The sequence below is a fragment of the Sciurus carolinensis genome, chromosome X (genome assembly GCF_902686445.1).
Source record: "Sciurus carolinensis chromosome X, mSciCar1.2, whole genome shotgun sequence".
NCBI lineage: Eukaryota > Metazoa > Chordata > Mammalia > Rodentia > Sciuridae > Sciurus > Sciurus carolinensis.
The window spans coordinates 104,299,543-104,322,898 of record NC_062232.1 but is presented as its reverse complement, the minus strand read 5'-3'; the positions used below and the strand labels follow the sequence as shown (position 1 = coordinate 104,322,898).

Here is a 23,356-nt window from a genome sequence, read left to right as displayed (position 1 = left end):
GGGGTCCAATATTATCATTGCCCAATATTAAGAACAGCTGTAGTGCCAGGAATAACAGAATTTACTTTACTAGGAACTTTTGCCTAAAAAGTAAATCTTGGAGAAATTGTTCTAAGGGAGGCTCTGAAGGATTTACTATTTAATCAAGTTGTTCTTTTGTCAGCATGCAAAAAAAGAAGTATTCCAGTTGTATCCTAGTTCATTTTATATGAGTGTTGTTCGTTGTTGACATGCATAAAGAAACTTATTAAAAATGAAATGTCTCAATAGAACTTTAAATTGTCTACCTATATTTTTCATGTTCTTTTCCAATATATTCTCATGGAAGAATGTTTATATTTTAGGATTCTTTTGTCAAATTTTGTAGCCTGTAATGTTAATGTATTTTCAATCAGATAGAAAATATTACATATGGAACAGAACTATTCATGAGAAAAATATATTAGAGAAAAATATCTTTTCTATCATGTTTATAAATTATACAGTTGCCAGCATCTGTTTTCTGTTGGTCTTTCCCCCACACCAACCCCGCTACTGATTATACAAAGGTTGGATTGAAAACATCTTAATATCCGTCCAGATACTCCCTCTGAAACTGGATACAATTGAAGGAATGTTGATGCCATTCAAAATGAGAAATGCTTATTGTTTAAGATCTGCTGCTCCATTTGTAGTAATTTATTTGTTAGAGGATTCCTTTACTCATGAGGATATTGCTTCCCACCTGGATACTTTCAGTGCTGAAACTATAAATCACACTGGTGGTTGTGGCTTCTATCTGTAAAGGGTTTTGTGTTGAGGAGTGTAAGAGTCAGGTTAAGCCATATCTGTGCTTTTTTATTCTGTAGAGCAGCCCCTAAAGACAGTTGTTTCTTACTGATTTTTTTTATTTTCTAAATTTATTACTAAATGTTTCAGGCATATAACTTACCATAATGAACAGCTCTAAAACCACTACTTTGTTTTTAAAAATTAACAAATACAAAATCTCTATGTAGCCTTTGTTTTATGAATTATTTATTAATAAATATTTTAATTATACATATTTATGGGGAATGGTGTGGTAATTTGACACATTTATACAGTATGTAATGATCACGGTAGTTGTCATGTGATTCCATCAGCTGCCCTTCCCTGCCCGAGAAACCACTATCCTAAATTTAATCATTTTCATACACATTTTTAGGCTTTTCTGAATATGCATATATCTATAAAATATATTGCATTATTCTACTTGTGTTTAAAAATATTGTGATAGTAACTGGAATTACATTGAATTTATAGAACTAGCAGAGGAAAGTTTATACCCTAATTATATTGAGTCTTGTGAATCATGAACACAGTACAATTTTTCTCCCCATTGATTTGGTCCTTCATATGTGTTCTTCAACATAATTTAAAAATTTGGATTTAAAGAATGTCATACTTTTTTTAGACTTGTTATTATTGTGAATGGGGTCTTTTAAAAAATTACATGTTCTAATTGGTTGTCCCAGATACACAGGCATGTTGTTGATCTTTTTCTTTTGATCTTGTATATAGTAGTCTTGTTATCCTCTTTTCCAGTCTTCATAGTTTAACTTTGTATTCAGTTTTGTCTCTCCCTGTCCAGGTATCACACATTTTATATTTTTGGTTGTTTTATTGTGGTGGCTAAGATCTACAATACAACACTGAAATAGAAGCGGTGGTTAATTCTAGTACTTCCAATTTTAAGGGGAATATCTCTATTATTTTATTAGTAAGTATAATGCTTACTATAGGATTTTGGTAAATCACATTTTTCATATTCACTAGATTCCTTGTAGACCTATTTTTCTAGAAGAGTCTATCATACATAGTATCTAAATTTTAGTGCTCCTTATACATAAGGTTATATTTCTTCAAATTATTATGAAATGGATTAAAGTAAAATGAATTAATTCAATCGTGATTACATTGATAGATTTTTCTAAAGTTAACCATTTTGGAATTTGTGCTTACTTGGTTTTGATTTTTATTTATATACTAGGGTGTATGTGTATATTATTGACTTGATTTTCAGATATTTTATTGGAGATTTTTGTAGTCATATTTATAATTGAGATTGGTCTATTTTTTAAAAATTCGTTCTCTTTTTCTTACCCTATTTTGGAACTGCAGTAGAGTAATCTCAGAAGATGATACAGTAAGCTTTCCCCCTTTCCCTATTCTGTAGTACAGCTTATAAAATGTTGATATCTGTCCTCTGAAAATTTGAGGAGACACCCATTATGTGTGTTAATTGTTTATTTCTTCTCAAGTTTGTTTGCTTGAAAAATATCTACTTCATCTAAAGTTTCAGATTTCCTAGAATAAAGTTGTTAGTAGCATTTTAAATTTAAATTTTAATTATTTATTTGTATCTTTTCATTTCTTTTTTTCCTTGCTCTACCTTGTCAGAAGTTTCTCTATTTTGGTATTCATGTCAAAGACCCAAATTTTGGTTTCAATGATCTTTTCTATTTTTTCTGATTCTATTGACTTCTGCTCTTTCCTTCTATTTTTCCCTTCATCTTTTTATTTGTAGTTCCCTTCAGAACTCCTTGAATTGGGCACTTTGCTCCCTACATTTTAATTGTATTCTACTAAATGCATTTCAGGCTATATATTTCTTCTAAGTTACTATCTAAGCTTCATCGCACAAGTTTTTATAAATAGTATTTTCATTGTTTTTCTGTTCCTAAGTTCCAATAAAATCTTTAACTGTAACCCACAAATTATTTTTAAGCGTGTTGTTAATAAACACTTCTTGGGTTTCTCATTATCTTTTCATTTAGGATTTCCAATTTTATTTCATTTTGCTAAAACAGCTTGATCTGTATGATATGGTATCTTTGCATTTGTTGAACCTTGTTTTGTGTACTACTCTTTTTCAGTTTCTGCGGGTACAGCGTGTGTTCGAATAGAATACATATTGTAGGATTATAACTTCAGGATTCTAAATATGTCCATTATATTAAAGTTGTTAAGTGTGCTATTCAAATTTTCAACATCCTCACCAATTTTTTACTTTCTTTTACTGATTATGAAATTATCTATGTAACTTACTACAAGTCTGTGAGGTTTTGCTTTATAAATTTTGAAGCTCCATTTTCTTACAGGGTCTGGATTGTTAAATCTTCTTGCTGAATTATTCTTTTGTCATTATATAATGACTATCTTTATCCATAATAATGCTTTATGCCTCGAATTCTATTTTCTTTTATTATGGAGACCTCAAGTTTCTCTAGGTTGCCATTCTTCTATTATGCTTCTTCCTTTTATTAGTAACTTTTCTGTATTAGAATGTTTTCAGCACGTGTGTTCTTAACAGAAAGAAACTAAATTTTCTTTTTCATTCAGTTCCAGATATTTTTCTTTTAAATTGTACATTCAATTGGTTTTTATTTACTAGGATTATTGATGTGTTTAGATTGATATACAATCACCTTCTTTTGTGTCTCCTATTTACAGTATTTATTTTTTCTTTGACTTGCCCTCCTTTAAGCCTTTTCTTTGATTGAATGAGTTATCTTTATTTATTTCCAACTTCTTATGGTTAGATAACTATATATTCTGTTGCTCTTCTTTTGGTGGTTACTTTTAATGTTTTAGCATTTTATTAAAATACAACACAAATACAGAAAAGTATGAGTACATAAGTGTACAGCTCAATAAATGATTCAAGTATGAAATACCTGTTAACCACTACCCGAGTCAAAATATAGGACACTACACTCGGATGTCCCCTTCAGTTTCTTTCCCCGATTTCCTTCCTCTTTCTCTCCTTCCCAGGGTAACTACCCTGTTTCTAATACTTGCCTGCTTTTGGGTAATTTTTAATGAACTCTTTTGATTTGGGGTCTTATTTATTTCACTCAACTTATTTGTTGAGATGTAATCCTATTGTGGCATGTTGCTATGGATCATCTGTTTCTACTTTTGTATGTTATTGCTTTACAATTAATTATTCATTCTCTTGCTGGTAGATATTTGAGATGTTTCCATTTTTTTCTAGTACATATAATTCTCCTACAAGTTCTTGTATACATCTTTTCATGAACATTTGCTTGATTTGTCAAGAAAAGACTAAGAAATTGGATTATGGAATAACAAAGTATACATATAACCAACTTAAGCAGATAATTTCAAATTGTTTTCCAAATGGGTTGTAGCAACTTAGACAAACACATGTGGTTTGTGAAATTCTCTGTTACCTCTCATTGTCAATAACACTTATCGATATTATTGTGGGTCATTTAAATTCTTGTGAATGTGCAGTGGCATTTCATTATTACTTTAATTTGTATTTCCCTGATATGTGGTGATGCTAAGCACCTTTACATCTGTATTTGGCCATTTAGATATCCTTTTTCGTGTAGTGCCTGATTAGTTCTCTTGCCCATTTTTCCAATGAACCATGTGTCTTTTAATTATTAATTTGAAGAAGTTGTGTATTCTGGATATAAGTTCTTTTTTACTTATGTTTTCTGTGAATATATTCTGCCACTTGTAGCATATCTTTTCTCTTTTAATAAGCTCTTAATTTTGATGTAGCCCAATTTGCTATTTCTTACCTTTATGGTATTTTTGAGTATTCTTTAAAATTTTCTTTGTACCCTAAGATCATGAAATTATTTTCTTACGTTGTGTTCTAGAAACTTTGTCTGTTTACGTTTACCACATTCTATTTAGAATTGATTTCATGTACAGGGAGAGATAGAGATTTTTTTTTTTCTACTAGATATTCAGTTTCTCACAACCACAAAATTTTACATAACAGTCTTTTCCAACTTATCTACAGTGCCATCTTTATTATAAATCAAGTGTTCTTATGAGTGGCTCTTTGGACTGTTTGCTAGTGTGCCAATACCTACTATCTAGTTTAACTGATCTTTGTAAGAAGTCCTCCTATTAACTACAGAACATTTTCTTACCTTGTTATACTTTATTCTTTAGTTGATAAAACACACACACACACACACACACACACACACACATACAAAGGTTCTGAGATATTGATTGGCATTACATTGAATGTACAAAACAATTGGAATAAACTATCATCTTTCAAAATTGCATTTTCTAATCCATAAATATGATATAACTTCTCATTTATCCAGGTCTTCCTTAATTTCACTCATAAAGATTTTTTTTTTTGGGGGGGGTTCTGGGGATCAAACCCAGGGCCTTGTGCTTACAAAGCAAGCACTCTACCAACAGAGCTATCTCCCCAGCCCCAAGATTTTTTTTTCAGTGTAGACATTGTACCTTTTTAAAAGAATGTTTTACTAGGTACATGTTATTGTGATGCAGTTGTAAATAGTATTTAAAATTTTTCTCACCATCTTTTGTTGATATATAGAAACATATATTAACCTAGTATCTAGACATCTTCCTAAATTTATATGTGAATTAAAATTACATAGATTATTGGGGGGCTTTACCCATAATGCTATCTTTAAACAATTACAACATTATTCCTTTTCAATTTTTATTTTCTTTATTTTTCTTACACTACTTCACTGGCTAAGACCTTTAAAATTGTGTTGTATGTAAGTGATCATAGGTACTTTCTCAGTCTCAATGATATAAAAATAATTTTAATATCTCACTATTAAATATGATGTTTTATGTAGGTTTGTTGTAGCTAACCTTTACCAGATTTAAAGTTCCTTTTAGTCTTAGTTTTTATCATAAATGGATGTTTATTATTCTATTACTATATATCTATTGAGATGGTCATATGATTTGTTATTCTGTAACTACATTAATTTATTTTTCAAATGTTAAACTGATCTCTATTCCTAGAAAAAATACACAAATCAATCATGATATTGTTTCTTCTTATCTAATGCTTGATTGCTATTTTAATTTTTTTTTAGGATTTTTCACTCATATGCATAAATTGTCCAATGTTTTTCATTATCTCCTTGTTGGAATTTTATATCCAGGTTATACTGACCTCATAAAGCACATTGTGAAGTATCTCATCTTTTTCTATTTGGAAAAGTATATTTAAGATTAACAATTTTTCTTCCTTAAAAATTTGGCATGTTTACAATTGAGGTCATCTGAGACTGAAGTTTTCTTTACAGAAATAACCTTCACTATGGATTAAGTTTCTTTATAGAAACTATTCAGTCCCCATTTTTTCTTGTGTTGCTGTCTTTGTAAGTTGACTTTTCCTGGAATTGTTCATTTCATCAAAATTTTCAAACGTATTGACAGAAAGGTAAAATATCTATACCAGTGTCATAGTTTTCATTTCTGATATTGAATATTAGGGTCTTTTGCATTTTCTTCCTGATCAGTCCCTGCCAGGGATTAATCAATTTTATTGGTTTAGGCAAATCAAGTATTAGCTTTGTTTATCCTTTCTAGTATATGCTCCTATTTTCCCACTTTCAGCTCTTATAATTATTATTTTATTTATTCTGCCTTCTTTTAGTTTAGTTTAGTTTTTAGTTTTAGTTTTTGCTCTTCTTCTAAAATTTCTTTGAATGTCTGCTTAGGTCATTGCTTTCCACTGATTTTCCTTTCAACCTTATAAATTTTCCTGTACACATGTATTTAGTTACAGTATACAAGTTTTTATATGGGATAGTTTCCTTTTTATTCATTTAAAACTATTTTACAATTTTTATGATTTTTTACTTGTTTCCATAATTTATTCAGAAGTGTAGTCTTGATTTTCTAATGTGAATTTTATAGTCATCTTCTGTTTCTGCTTTTAAGTTTAATACCTTAGTAAGCAGAAAACATCCTATATATGATTTCAATACTTTGAAATATGTTGAGATTTGGTTTAGAGCCCAGCATATGGTTAATATTTGTAAATGTCCCATATGCATTTGAAAATTATGTGTATTTTGTAGTCATTTATTGCACTGTTCTATATATGTCAATTAGATCAAATTCGTTAATCATGTTCAAATATTCCATTTTTGTCTAATTTGTGTGTTTATTCTATCAGTTAATGAGCAGGGGAGACAGGAAAGTGTTTACTAATTAGAACAAATATAAAAAGAATAAATTTGTCCTATTTTATATTTCTTCAATTTTACTTCATATATTTGTATTAATTTTTTTTTTTTTTTTTTTTTTTTTTTTTTTTTTTTTTTTTTTTTTGCGGTGCTGGGGATTGAACCCAGGGCCTTGTGCTTATGAGGCAAGCACGCTACCAACTGAGCTATATCCCCAGCCCAATGTTTTCTTTAATATTGAACATTTCTTAGTCATTATCTATTCAAATACTTTTTCTGCACCCATGAGACTGACAAAGCTCGACCCAGCTTCTGAGTCTTTCTAGCTTCCTCTACCATAACAGACAGACACTTATACAGGAAAAGCATTCATAAATGTCAGGCTCACCTCTCTGGGTTTACTTTTTCTCCTGGAACTTGACACAGTAATTCTTTACTCTTTTGTGAAATCCAGTATCTTCCAAAAGATTTTTAAGTATTTTTTTACAAACTTTCTGGTTCTTATCAGGAAGGAGTAGTAAAAAATTACTTTGTCCTCTATTACTAGAAAGAAATTTCACCTTAGGGTTTCATATGCATAGTTGATAAAGTATCTCTTATCTAACTCCTAAATGATATGAGACTTTACAAATATTTCCATCAAGGCATTCCACCTTATATATTATTATATCATAGTATTTTATTCACACATTGTTTTCTAACTCTCCAGTTTATTGCTGTGACCATTATCATCATTTTTATCATATCATCAAGGTTTCCTGACCATCTCTCTGAGATAGTGAGTGGAATTTATCCGTCACCATTTCACTGAAATTGCAGTTTTTCAAGAGTCCTGGCTTTCTGCAGGAGTTTCAGTCTGACTTCCTAACTTCAATGGACCCAAAGCTGCCTCTCTTTTCCCTCTGTGGGCATAAATACACAATCCCATAGTCATTTTTGTGTCTGATAATCCTCAAGGGTGCCAGAGAATGGACTCATATTCTTACTGCTTAGGCTCATAGCATCCGCTTTGCCTCTGGCACTTGAGGATTTCTCTTTCTTGTGAGTAGGATTTGAAAATTGTTGCATTATATCCAAGAGCTTACATTGAGAATTGCCTAGTCTACCATCTTCTGATACGTTTCATCTAATCCTTTTACTTTTCAAGCAAAACAGAGTGGTATATTTCTCTATGCCTAAGATTTGTAGCAATACAAAGCAATATATACATAAATTGTTTGTCTCTACTTTTTCTAGTAAGTTCTGACTTGATTGGATTTGGCATATTAGCCCTTTAATCTTAGAATGGCACTTTAAGTTCAGTTTTTTAGTCTCTTGGAGGAGACCATTTAGGGGAACAGAATGATAATCTCAGATTCACTACAAAAATTGAAATTACAAGCCCTTATTGTCAATCAGAGATTCAGAACTAAGATATAGGAACCAGGGACTATTTCGGGATAATTTTATCTGAGCTATCACTTATTAGACCAAGACTGAACTTTTTAAAATACATTTTTTTCTGTGACCTAGACTTTTCTTACAACCTGATGATCCCCTGTCTAACTTCCATTCACTCTTCACCCTCTTCCAGTCTGCCTTTACAAACTCCTACTTTATAGATACAGCTCTTCCTATAGTTACACAATTTCCATATTGATAAACCCAATTAACCCTTCTCTGCCTGTTTCTTACTTGACCTCTCAGCATTATTGATTATATTTAACCACTCCTTTCTTGAAATAGTGTCTTCTTTGTTTAGTTACACTGCAGTCTCACTGGATTTCCTCCTATTACTCATTGACCACTCCTTCCCAGTATCCTTTGCTTGGTGCCCCTTTTTCTACCTGATCTTTTTATTTTTTAAATGACAAATAATAATTGTATGTATTAAAACAATCTGTCCATTTGATAATTTTTTTACTATTCCAGGGTTCATTCCTAAGTCTCTTCTGTTTCTCTCTTTAGGGATATCAACCAGATCCGTGCTTTTAAATACCACCTATATACTAAATACTACCAATTTTATATCTCATTCCTAACCTGTCAAAATCATATATCTTACTGCTTAATGGACATTTCTACTTGGCTCTCTATATGTTATCTTAAGGTGATTTGTTAGTCTTACACTCTTACTCCTCCCCTAGCCTTTCCCATTCAATTGATAGCAGCATTATCCTTTCATTTCTTTAAGACAAACTTTTATTTTTCCTTTTCTTTATCACCCATATGTAACATCGAGGAAGTACTGATGGTTCTGCCTCTAAAATAAATCTCAAATCTCTCCAGTGGACCTTTGAGGTATAAATATTTATTTGCATTGTGTACTTACACAAGCAGAGATTAAGAGAGCATGTTGGTATGCTGTTCAAAGGTGCATACCTATTAAACAGAGTTAACTGGTATGTAGGTATCTTTATTTCAAATCTACTAGTCTTTCCATCATTCCCTTACCTTTAAAAATATTTGTGAATAAATTAGTGAATAAATTGATACAAATTATCATAATGTCTATAATCAAGTGTTTATCAGAAAAATATTTCCTCTCACTAAAAAAGTACTCTTCTACCAATGAAGTTTATTAATATCATTGCATCTCAATACCTCTTAACATATAAAACCAGTTTCAGAATTGGAGTCTATGAACCAGACAACTTGGCCTCTATAACACCCTCTTGTTCTTCATGGCCATTAAACCCCAAATCTATTGCATTCTTTCAGTATCAGACTTCTCCTCCAACAAAGGAATTTACACCAAAAAAGGACTTGGCAAGTTTTTCTTTTGGTTTCTCTATTGATATTCAACATTTGTCATCAAAAAGTCAAGGGGACAAGGGAGAGAACTTCAGCAGAGCCACTACACACCATCATTATAGTGCCTAATACTGAATTACATTTCAGAATAATAAGGCTGTGTACTTTAATCCACAAGGAGTCATTTTATTTGATTGTATGATCAGAGAAATCAGTTGATTACTGTCATTGGCAGTTTTACCTTTTGTATATTATGAATGGTATTAGAAAGTTATCTTTCCAACTATTGAGGTTGTCTTCCTGAATGAATTTAGGAAACTATTTTATTGTTTTTCCCCCAGTGATTACTTTTAGTATCAAAAATTCCCTGCAACATTATCTGTGATCTTAATGAATTTTGGGGGAAAACTCCTTGGCATTTGTTGGACATCCATTGCAGTTCTAAGCCTTGAATGTCAATATAATCCTATGGAATTCTCAAAATCAACTTGGCTTAAGGTTTATTTTATACTTGGATACTTAACTACCTTTCTTACAGAATTTCTTGTATGTTCACCAAGATGCTAGGGATCTTTGTGACATAGGGATCAGTGTTCATAACCACTTTGTTTAAAATGTGTGTATGGACTGGATAATTGTTAATTCTTGTGTTTTTGGAAAGAATGAATGCTATAGTTAACAAAATATTTTAATATATGTTCTTTGAATTTTCCATAGAGCTCTGTACCATGGAGTGTGGTAGCCATGGGGTCTGCTCAAGGGGAATTTGCCAATGTGAAGAAGGCTGGGTAGGACCAACATGTGAGGAACGCTCCTGTCATTCTCACTGTGCTGAGCATGGCCAATGCAAAGATGGAAAATGTGAGTGCAGCCCTGGATGGGAGGGCGACCACTGCACAATTGGTAAGTACCACTATACTTTGACTAAAGTAAATTGGGCTAATGAGAAGTAAGAGCCATCTAGTGAGTCAGTTGCCAGAATCTTAATAGAACTCAAGGCTGGAAAAGAGGAGGAAGTAGAGGTTTGGCTATAAGTTTCCAATTCTTGTGAACAGGAAGAGTTCATATTTTGTTGATAATATCCCACTTATTCCTTATGTCGTTTTTCTTACTCATTACCTCAGTATTCCTTATATTTTCTGCTTTCAAGTGCTATGAGTTATTCAAACAAAAGATGATACATTGGAGTAAAGTGTCATTAGCTAATAAGAGAAGTGCTTTTGTTGTGAAGGTAACATTCACTGTCCACTTTTTCCTTTTGAAAAGTATAGGTTGTTTCAGTTGAAAGCACTTACAGGCAATTTCATTAAATGGGACTACTGTAACAGGGGTCATTTGATATCATTAGAAGCTGTCTTTAATGTATATGAGGAAGGCACTCCTGACCTATCATCAATAGAACATCTGTGTTGAATTGTTTGTCCTTATTCTATATTGCAGAGTTAGTACTGAAGCATCCACCCTCTTTCAACAATTTCATGAATTTTCAGGATACTGCCTATAAGAACATTCAGTAGGCATAGGAATGCCTATATAATAATTAATTTATCATTTGATATTCACATTATAAAATACAGTAATAATAATTAAGATTTCCACAATAAAACACTTTTTCCAAAAAATAAATCAAAGCCCTTGACACATACACATGCCTGCCACAAAGGTTTCTTGCATAGAAAGAGGGACACATACAATTCCCATTGTTCAGCTAAGGAAAATAGGTCATAGTGTTCCAGAGGCACTCCATGACTAGACAAAAAATTCACACTGCAAAGGCAAGAGGGGGGTTTCTAGATATACAATTCATTAGCTGTGTACTTTTCTCCCCAGTAGACTGCACTTCAACTTTTATGTTTAGGTTAAAGTATTTTGTTATAATGGTTTGAACCTGCCAAAGTAATGTATAATATATATAATATATATAACATATAATCTTAATAAACTGCATTACTACTCCACTATAAGTATAGTAAGTCTTATTCTGTGACTGTGAAAAATAGTTAAGATTCATTAAAAAGGTGGTGAGGGGTGAGATTCAGATGCAGCTTAAGTAATTACATTCCTGCACTACGGTAAGTTTATTGCCTTCACATAAGAGGATTTAAATATTGTGATGATTACCAAAGGTGGTTACTCCAGAATTCCCTTCTAAAGATATTACTAATAAGAAGTTGAAGCTAGTGCTCTTTCACAGCAGTTATTACTGAAATGTAAAAATGCGGTTCTTATGCTTTTAATGAAATATGACACTTTTTTAGGAAGCCTAATAGAGTTTCTTGCAGAAAAGCCATTAATATTTTTCCCACAGAAAATATTATTCACAAACTTCACAGGCCAGTGTACCAACTTTTGAGCTGCAGGCATTTCAGCAGTTCACAGTTTGCTGTTCTCCTCCCAGGCAACAGATGGTAAACCATTAGTACATGTTGTATGGTTTTGGTCTCCCAGAAATTCATTCAATCACTCTTTTCCCTCCTTTTTTTAGCTCACTACTTAGATGCTGTTCGAGGTAAGACTTTTCTCATCAGTTTTATAGCAGAAATAAACTTTAAGCAGAAAATATGCATGTGGGAAAAGAAGGGTGGTGTTTTGGTTGTTTTTCTTGTTTTATGTTTTATTTGGTTTGTTTTTGCTTTTGGCAACCTTGTCTAAGAGTCATATTGTCAGATTTAGACTGTAATAGTTGAACTAAAAGATAATTTGTTTTACCAACTTTCAAGAGTCACTTTTACACATAGTATAGAATGGACCGATGAGAAGGTTTTTTAATTTTTTTAAATTATTGATGGACCATTATTTTATTGATTTATTTTTATGCAGTGCTGAGAATTGAATCTACTGCCTCACACATGCTAGGCAAGGGCTCCACCACTGAGCTACGACCACAGCCCCCATGATGAGAAGCTTTAAGGAATACTTTTTTTGTCTTTTTATTGAGTGTGCCTGTGTGTATGTGTGTGTGTGTGTGTGTCTGTGTGTGTGTGTGTACAACACACAAAGACAGGTAACCATTAAATAAACTAGGTTTAGTTAGCTGAACTATCTATTTAGCATAACAACATATCTCTAAGCCCATATACCAGGATTTTTAAATCCTTACAAAGGCAAAATTATCCACTTAGAAGTGCCCTATCATCCATCCCTGCAGGGATCTGCCTTTGACAGAGACAATGACTTTTCTGTCAAATATGCTAGTGCCTTTAATCACTTCAGCTTCAGAAGTTGAATACATCTAAAATTATCCCTAATTTCTCCTTATCCATTAAATATCCATTAGAATGATTCTGGATATATTACTTTCTCAAGTCTATGTATGTTCATCCTATGCCATGACTTGAAGATATTATGTACATCAAACTTTTCATATTTTCCAACAGCCATCTGTCATTTTATTTAAATTTTTTTTCTTCCTCTGGTCTGTTGATAACTGCATGGAAAACCATTTGAAAGGAACACTGGATTACTTCTAAAAATTTTTAAATTTATTTTTTGTTCTTCATACTTCTGAGATTTTCTTTCAAAGGCAGAAAATAAAAAAAATCTTGATTGTATTATCCCCAGTAAAATCCAGGTCTCTGACCTTGTATTGCTACTGGGAAAATATCCAGAAGATATATGTATTATTGCTGTCTACATTCATCTGCCACTGATCACTTGGCACATGCACAGTTACCTTTTAATAGAAACTATCTCTGAACTACTGATAGAAAGAGTAGGGCATTTGAAAAAAGAAAATTAAAGAAAAAACAAAAGTCTAAATAAGGACCTTTGTTGATGGTGGTACTTTATCAATGGATAAAGACCATTTAAACATTACAATTTCCTCTTTTTAAAAAATATTTTTAGTTGTCAATGGATCTTTTATTTGCTTTATTTATTTATATGTAATACAGAGGATTGAACCCAGGGCCTCACACATGCCAGGTAAGTGCTCTACCACTAAGCCACAACTCCAGCCCCAACAATTTCCTTTTAAATATATTTCCAGTTACTCTCTAGATTTCTGAAAGTCTAAATCAGACATGAATCAATCCATAAACATTCTTTGAGCATGTACTATTATTGTTACAGGCATAATATTATGCTAGCTTCTGCAGGAGACATGAGAGAAGTGAATATTCCAATTGACACTTGGATCAATAATAATCTTGAAAAGACAAATAGATGCAAAGCAATTGCATCACTTTTCTAAGGCACCATATGAACAAACAGTTAATGGTATGGTTTGAACTGTATACTGACATACCTAAAAACTGAAACAATATATCACAAGGGAAAAATCAGCATAGGCTAGAGGTAGACAGGGAAAGATGCTCTTCACAGAAACTGTTCTTTTCCCCAAACTTATTGTCCCAAACTACATACAGCATCATCTTTCCTGTTTTGATTGAGATGAGGAGATATGTTTTTCGAAAAGAAATAAAAAACATTTCTTATCCCCACCATAGCTTTCATCCTGTCCAAACTAGAGGTTGGGAATTGGGGTTAGCATTAATAATGCTTAATTGGCTCTCTAAGGAAAAACACTGCAAAATAAGGGATAACAAGTTCCCTGGGAAGGTTTTGCAAGTAAGCAAGCTCCTCTTCCATTTATTCAACACCTCATCTGAAGGGGGCCCAGATGATTAGATGTTTCCCTGTAGGCAGATACATCATTGTTGGCCAATCCCATTCTGATGTCTCTGTGATTGTTACTCTCTGCTGTCTTTTCAGATGGCTGCCCAGGGCTCTGCTTTGGAAATGGACGATGTACCCTGGATCAAAATGGTTGGCACTGTGTGTGTCAGGTGGGATGGAGTGGGACAGGTTGCAATGTTGTCATGGAAATGCTTTGTGGTGACAACTTGGACAATGATGGAGGTCAGTAATTTATAAAATGTTCATATAAGAAAGGGTTAGCCCAACTTCTAGCACAGTGGTAACCAACCTGGACAAGGGTGAAAATTAGGAATCCTCAGTATAAATTATATTGAGGTTATACTACTGCTTAATCTCAATAATATTAAAAAGATCATTTGTTGAATAAATGACTAGACAATACTCTAAATCCATTTGGTATGTTATATCTCCTTTAATTTCCCCAATATCTCTGTGAGATATAGGAAATATTATTTTTCCTATTTGTAAATAGGAAAACTAAGGCTCAGGGTAGAGTGGTAAATGACTTTTCCAAGGTCACACAGCTAGAAAGTAGCAGAGCCAAGTTTCCAACTCATGACTTCAGAGATGTTTTTCTTAACTGCTACAACATGCTGCCACATGCATTTATTTTACTAAATTGAATTAATGTACCACAGTCCAAGCTGTCAGATGTTAGTGTACTTGGGACTATACACACTTCAAAATATTCTTTGTTCTTAATTATCTACATCTCTCTTAGTAACATCTTTCAGAGGACACAGCATGGAAAAAATTCACAACAGATTTTTTTGTGTATTTAATTCAAGATCTACATATGATGTTTTTGTTTTATTATTTTTATTGAAACATAATATTGTACCTATTTATAGTTTTTAGTACAATAATGTGATACACATATGTAATATATAATAAATAATCAAATCAAGGTAAAGAGCATTTCCATCTTCTCAAACATCAATCATTTCTGTTTGTTGGGAATTGTCATACTCTTCTATTTATATTAAACATATCGTAGATCAGTATAACCAATAGATACCCTGCTGTGCTATAGAAAATCAAAACTAAATTCTCCTATCCCACTGTATTTTGATACTACTTTATTTAACTTCTTTCTGTCCTCCTCTCTCCTATCCTCCTCAGTGTCTACTAGCTGCTATTCCATTCCATTCTTCTATGAAATCAACTTTTAGTTTCTGTGCACATGACATTTTAAAAAGCTACATGTGCCCCCTAGGCTAGAAGGCAACCACTTCTATTTTAGTCAAGTCTACAAAAATATCTAATACATTGTACAATCAGACTTCAAAACAGCCCAAACCACCTCTGAGTATGCTTAAAATAACAAATCTTCACTTTTTCCATACTTCCTTCCCAAGAAAACATGAAATATCAAAAAATTCTAATTTTTGTGTCTTAGTTAATAATGAAGTCAATTATTCAATTTGACTCTGTAGTTTTCTGTATTACTTAGACAATTGAATTCGTTGTCATTTGAATCCAAACATGGAGCTTAAATCAATGAGTTAGGAATCATGAGTTAAGTACTAAATTAGATGTTAAGAGTTTTTTTTTTCATTTACTTATTATAACTAGAACAAAATTAAAATGGGTTGATAATAATACTAACTGTCTAAAAGGGTGGTTATAATTATTAAATGAGACAATTCGATTGAAATAGTGAAAGGACAATAAACAACACACAAACACATACACAGGGCACACGCCTTAGAACAGACCATTATCTAAAGAGACTATTTACTCCCCATATAAATGAAAACATTCTTTGGGAAACCAAATTAAATGATAAACTGATAAACTACTTAGCTGACTTTTATGGCCCTCCACAACTCATCTTCACCTTCATTTTCTTCCTTTTCATTATATTCCTCTTACTTGGTCGACTTTGTCAGATTTCCATGACCATAACAAAACCCATGATAAAATAAATTTAAAGGAAGAAATATTTATTTTGGCTTACAGTTTCAGAGGTTTGAGTTCATGGTCACTTGGCGCCATTGTTCTGGCCTGTGATGAGGTGATATATTATGGTAGAAGGGTGTGGCAAATCAGAGCTGCTCACTTGTCTCTCATGCTCATGGTGGCCAGAAAGCAGAGGAGAGGGAGAAGTAAAGGGAAGAAGAAATAGAGAAAAGGGGTCATGGTTCAAAGGCACATATCCAGTGACCTACTTACTCTGACTAGGCCCCAACTCTTAAAGTTTCCACTAGCTCTCAATAACAATACCAGCTGAAGACAAGCCTTTTACTAAGTACAAGTCACTGTGTTGAGCCCTTTATGTGAATTATTTCATTTAATCCCCATGATGTAGGATCTACCACGGATGCTATGTTACAAATTAGGGAACCGAAGCACAGAGAAATTGAGAAAGTAACAAAATATCATACAGAAAGCAAATGATAGATCCAGGATGTAAAAGTAGGTGATCTGCCTCACTAGTGCAGTTATAGAGATTTCTCAGTTGATGTATTGAGTAAAAGATTATGCTCAGAAAAAAACACATTAAAAATCTATGCAATTATAATTTCTGGCTCAGTTAAGGTTGAGCCAAAATAAGTTTCCTGTATTAGTCAAGTAATAAAAATAATTGAATATTTAATTATCAAGCATTTTTATGACCTCAAGTTCACCTCAAGGCAGCCAAAAATGTTTAATGAATGGATCAATTAAATATTAATGAATTAATGGATTATCAATTCTCAATGTCTGTGGCATATGTGGATACACAGAGTATAGAAGATTTTTTTCTGAATTTGTATTGACCTCTGAACATTCTTTAAAAACTGTGTATCTATATGCAAATTAAAAATCAAAGACCCTGATATGAGCTCAGTGTATTTTTATGATTGTCTCTTTAGGGAGCAGGGTGGAAGGCTCCTTGAGAGTTTCAATTACCATTTTATTCCTTTAGTAGGATTAAGATGATATTGATGATAAATATAGATTCAGTTCTACTTGGAGATAGAAAGATAGATAGAATAACCTCTGAAAGCCCCATGACTAAGCTTTTAGACCAATTCCACTTTCATAATATTTAAGTATTACCCCTAAGAATACATTAAATGCCCTTCATTTGGTGATCTCAGCTTATCGGAACAGCTGGATTCATTTAGTTGGATATGACTAATGATTAACATTTGCATACTTGTTTGTATATGTGTGTGTATGTTTTAATTAAATCAGAAAGTGTCAATTGAACCTTTTTTAAAAAAGTAGTCCTAATTTTTTAACTGTAATACTTAAGAAATCTTCCAATCAAAAACATCACTTTTAAGCAGTTGCTTCAAGTAGTTGCTACCTGATTACTCCATATTATAGCTGATACTTTAAGCATGGTGGAATTTTTTTGCATCCTAATCATCTTTGAATATTCATTAGTATTGCTGCTACTTCCTGCAGCTTTGACTTTAGTTACACTCTGATTCAATGCATTGTGACTCTTAGTAACTAATTGGGTTGTGTTGAATATGTGGGTGACACAGCTTCACTATAAGCCACCTAAGAGATCCTTGAACAGTAAAAACAAAACAGCAAATAACCTTTGCATTTTTTCTTAACTTGAAAAAAGGAAAGCTATCTTACTATAAAAACTAATTACTATAGAAGTCACACACCTATCAAATGTGTTGAGTTCATTTATCCTATTAGTTAACAAGTACCTAGCATGTACACAACCCTATGCTTGGAGGAGGAGACTAACATTGGTATTATGGTGAACACATTTTCATTAGTTCATTGTGGTCTAATTTGGAGTTTAGCAAATATGATTATCATACATTACACACACATATGAATTGATATGAGAAAAATTTTAAGTGCTATATTGCAGTAGCTAAAACAAAGACTAGTGAAGGTAACCACCAGACATTAAAGTATAATTCAAAGATATGATAATTAAAATAAAGTGTTGCTGATATTATAATAGATCAAGACAATGAAATAAAAGCTCTAGAACACACCCAATCACAAATAAAATTTTGGTGTATCATAAAACCAGCTCAAAAATCTGTGGGGAAATGAAGCATTGTGGAATAAATGGTGCTAGAATAACTATTAAAAGAAAAAACTTAGATTCGGTTCATAGCATATGCCAAAAGAATAAGATAAATAAAAACACTTCAGCTAGATTGTTCAGTTAAAGGTAAAAGAAACTTCAAATACAATGAAAAGAAAATAGAGGTAACAGATACTACATTGGAAAAGAGATCTTCAAATCAAAGAAAGAAACCACAGTAGGGAAAAATGATACATTTGACAGTAAAAATTGAAAACAATGTTATGATTTTGGGTTAAATTTATAAACCATCCAATATCTAAATATTTGGAGAAATCAAATTCTGCATTGTCTGGTCACCTGCCACATGTTAGTATTTTAATTTTATTTAAAATTTGTTTTTTTGTTGTTGTTTTTGTTTTTTTTTAGTTTCACTAGGCACATCTCAAGTGGAATAGACACATGAGACTAGTGACTTGTATTAGCTCAGTGCTACAGCATCCCCAACTTTGGAAAACCTTTCACTGCGTTTCTCTGCATAATCATCACAGATTCAATGGGGTACCATTATATGAAGCTTTAAAAAAATGGTGCTAGTATTACTTAAAAGTCATGTCTTACTAAACTGTCTTTTTTGCAAGATTAGGATGCAAGGAATACTTGTTAATATGTGTTAATATAGTGGTGATGATTATGTGGTAAAATACTCTATCGGGTACTGCTGATTCAAATATTTGACTCAAATGTTTACCATTCAGTCAAACATTTCACAGTGAGTACTGTTTCCATTCATTACCACTTCTTGCCTAGTATTGTGCTTGGCACTTGGAAGGATGATACACATGACAAGGTTCTGCCTCTATTGAACATATGGTCTAGTAGGAACATATATTAAACAAGAACCTACATAAATGGTTACATATTTAAAATTGCGAAGAGTGCTATAAAAATTTGAGGGTGACATAAATGTATATGGAGGACCTAACCATATACAGGACCTAAGTCTGGATAGTAGGACAAGGCTCACATGATTTAAGGAAAGAATGTTTCAGGCAGAGGAAACAGCATGTAAAAATGCCCTGGGTAACTAGGCTCTTTTAGGAAGTGGAAGGCAAGTAATTATTGCTGGAACACAGTGAGGGAGGTATTAGTCTGGGCAGAAGCCAGATCATATAGAGCATTATGACTTTTATAAGCTTTTCAGTCATCGGATAAAGAATCCATTTTATTCACTCTAGTTACAGAGGAACAAAAGTGGGAAAATTGTGATGTTGTGGGAAGATTGTCAAGGAGGTTAAAAAGATGTACAATAAGAGGGTTTAATTAAATGCCCCCCACAATCTTTTGAGTGTTTGTCACATGTTTGCCCAAGCTTCTCTTGTACAAATTCTTCCAGAGGTCTATATTCATATTCATTGGCAAAATCAATGAGTTAATTGCCTAAAAGAGAATGATCTTCCAGGAATCATTCTTCATAACAAGTCACCATTCATTAAAAGCAATAGTTATTTGCAAGTCTTTTATAGTATAGTGTTTCTAGATCTAGACAACAGCACCATGGCTGAGTTATGAACGCATATAAGCTCATGGATCAATGAACCTCATGTTTAGAATGTCACCAGAATAATGCAGTATTTAATAAGTAGGAAAATAAAAGAGGAGCAGTGAACTGATAACATTAGCTCTATTTAAGGACCAGACACATTCTCCCCATTTACTTTTAAGATTTGGTTGGAGATAAAAGACCTGGCACCCAGAAAGCATATTCTAAATTATTCTTTTCTGATCATAACCACTGCATTTTCAAGAAACCTATTTATTAAAGGATCTTCACTTAGTAATGAAAGCCTAAATTTCCAAGTGCTTCCAGGTGCACTTAGAAGGTAGAAAATTCACACACTGTGACTGAATTCACTCCTCTATGACTGAGCCTGACACAGTATTTATCAACTAAGACTGATAATACTTGACATCCATCTGCACACTTTGCATTTGAAAATTAATGAGATAATACTTGAAATAAAGTAATTTAAAGTGGGTAATAAACATGTGGCATCAATGAAGAATCTATTAGCATATATATATACATATATATATATACACACACACACACACAGCAGGGATTGAACCCAGAGGCTCTTAACCCTTGAGCCACATACCCAGCCTTTGTTATATTTTATTTGGAGGCAGCATCTTTCTAAGTTGCTTAGGGCCTTACTAATTTTCCAAGACTGTCTTTGAACTTGAGATCCTCTTGCCTCAGCCTCTTAAACTGCTTGGAATACAGGGGTGGGCCACTGTGCCTGGCTCAACATATGTTTTGATGAATTAGTTGTCTGTTAGTTAATCTCAAAGCAAATTTACAAATGTAAATGAATGTAAATGTAAATGTAAATGAAATAGGATTTTTCAGGTTTGGCATACCCTCTATCCTGTAGGCGATGAAAAGGTCATACTTTAATCCAGCCCCTATCTTATGGTGACAAGTTCTGAATCAGTGAAATTCAATCAAAGAGAAATTTCTGTAGTATTATTGTCTGTCTACTCAAAATCATATAGGATTCTATCTACATGACAACATAACCAAATGTAGTTTGAGTACACTACAGTGAACTGAATGTGCTACCCAGAAATAAATTGCCCTCTGGTCAGCATTAAGGCAACTTTAATAAAAGGACGAGCACTTTAAGCTGCCATTGGAGGTCATTGTCACCTACCTGTAGGACTCTATCCTTAGCCACCCTACAGTCTGTATATATCAGAATTTGAAATAATAACAATAGCTGACATTTTTAAGTGCTAGCTATGCACTAAGCTAGCTCAGCTCTTTGACTTTTTTATAGCTTTATTGAGTTATAAAGGGTATAAAATACATAATAAATATAATGAGTTCAGACATATTATACATTTGTGTTATCATGACCAAAATCAAAATAATAAACATATACATCATCTCCAAAGTTTCCTTGCATCTGTTTGGGTTTTGGGGGTATGGGTTATTTTGTTTTTGTGGTAATAGCAGTTAACATAAGGTCTATCTTCTTAGTTTAAATGTGCAGTACTTTATTGTTAACTCTAAGTAAGTACTATGTTGTACAGGAATTTGCTCATCTTGTATAATGGTTACTTACTACCCACTGAATGACAAATTCCCATGTCTTCCTCCCCCATGCTCCTGGGAACCACCATTCTATTATTACTTCTATATATTTGACTATTTTAGATGCCCCATATAAGAATCATGGAATATTTGTCTATCATGGCTTACTTATTTTATTTAGCATAATGTCCTTCAGTCTATTGCCATACCACCCTGAATGCACACAATGTCATCTGTATGGTTTTTATAGCATGTGATTCTTATAACTCTAGAGAGTAGATATTATTGTTATCTACATTATATATATGAGGAAACTGAGAATCCAAGGGTTGAACCAGTTTGTCCAGAATCATGTAGAATGTAAGTGGCGAAGTCAAAATTAGAACAAAAGTAGTCTGGGTATTTTAATTTTAACCACTTCGTGTGCTCTAAATACCTATTCATAGTCAGGCACTTAGAAGTCCTACAGCATAGGTCAGTACTGCTTAAATGATGATATCGAATGTATGATTTGTAATCAGAAAGCTTTGTGTTAATATGACTCTCAGATTACTGCAATCACATTTAGCTTCCCCTTTATTTGTAAAATGAAGATGAGAGTATCTACTTAATGGGGTTATTGCAGGGATTAACTGAGAAAATATATGTGGAAGTACCTAGTGCTTAGCAAATATTAACTAATGTATATATGTGGTTCCACATCCCTTGGGATCACCTATCAAGAGTTAGCTTTTATTTTTATCAAGGTGATAATATGGATACAGTATCCAAAGGATATATATAATGAACTAGGAAAATATGGGTTTCTCCTTTATCATTCATATTCCCTTCTCCATTATCTTTCTCAACCAAGGGCAGACATCTAGTAGGCAATAGTTTAATAGTGATGACTTGATCACTTAACAAAAAACAACAACAACAAAAAAAAAAAACTAGTGTCCTTGATTTTCATCATCAGCACCAATTGAGCCAAATGGCATAGTCCCAAATTGGGAAGCAAAGCTAGGATCAATGAATGCCACATTTAGTCCTTCAAAACAATGTAACCTCCCTCTTTTTAGCTACCTTGTGCTTTATTAACTTAAAGGGGAAAAGCCCTAAAAGTAAAAATAGTTAACATTTGATATGCCCATAACTTAACTGTCAGTAGGGTGCCACATCTTCTAATTTAGAACAATAAAAGAACTGCTATTAGCCCAAAAGTGCGAGGAGAGAGAGAGAGAGAACACACACATCCAGTGTGACTATCATTTGCACTTCTTTGCAACAGTCTAAACATACTGTATGGGGTGTTATTAAATGTGATAATTGGTAAGTAGATTTTTACCCATGTACTGGTTTGCCTATGAATTATAATTTAGGGGTTGTGTGCCATTATTAGTCTGCTTGCCTGTGGCCTTTTATATTCAACAGAAGCCTTGCTGTTTTCTCAGAAAAACAGAGGTCTTAGAGGGTCAACTCTGTGTGATAGGCAATTACTAATATGAAACATCAGCTTGGAATCTATAGCACTTAACTATATGAGAATGTGAGTCCAGATTTTGAATTGGTTCTATGTTTAGTTTTAGAATTCAACTTTAAAGATTATTTTGGCATTAGTGTGTATTTAAAATCTATTTCTTTTCCATAATGAATTGGAATCCTGTAGTTGATAGGATGAAGCTTGTGAATGCCCAATCTGATTATTACTAGTGCATTTGTTAATATTTGCCAGGCATGACATTAGTGCTTCCACATATATTATCTCAATAATAACAAATTCACTATTCAATAAAAATGCAAGGTAAAGGTGGTTGCCCATTTGAAATGAAGTTTTTCATTGTTTAGTGTATCATGCACCAATTCCAGATATCAGAGTGTTCTTTTAATCAGTCTGATATTTTT

At 32.8% G+C, this 23,356-nt stretch overlaps 1 protein-coding gene across 2 annotated transcripts in view; it reads left to right on the top strand.

The window, feature by feature from the left end:
* Tenm1 (teneurin transmembrane protein 1) overlaps window positions 1-23,356 on the top strand; it is a 741,978-nt gene that overhangs the window by 565,181 nt on the left and 153,441 nt on the right. For both annotated transcript variants that reach the window (XM_047535396.1, XM_047535395.1), the window contains 3 exons: window positions 10,437-10,622; window positions 12,205-12,228; window positions 14,433-14,579. In XM_047535396.1, the coding sequence (XP_047391352.1) occupies window positions 10,437-10,622; window positions 12,205-12,228; window positions 14,433-14,579 (357 nt within the window). The remainder of the gene's footprint in view (window positions 1-10,436; window positions 10,623-12,204; window positions 12,229-14,432; window positions 14,580-23,356) is intronic.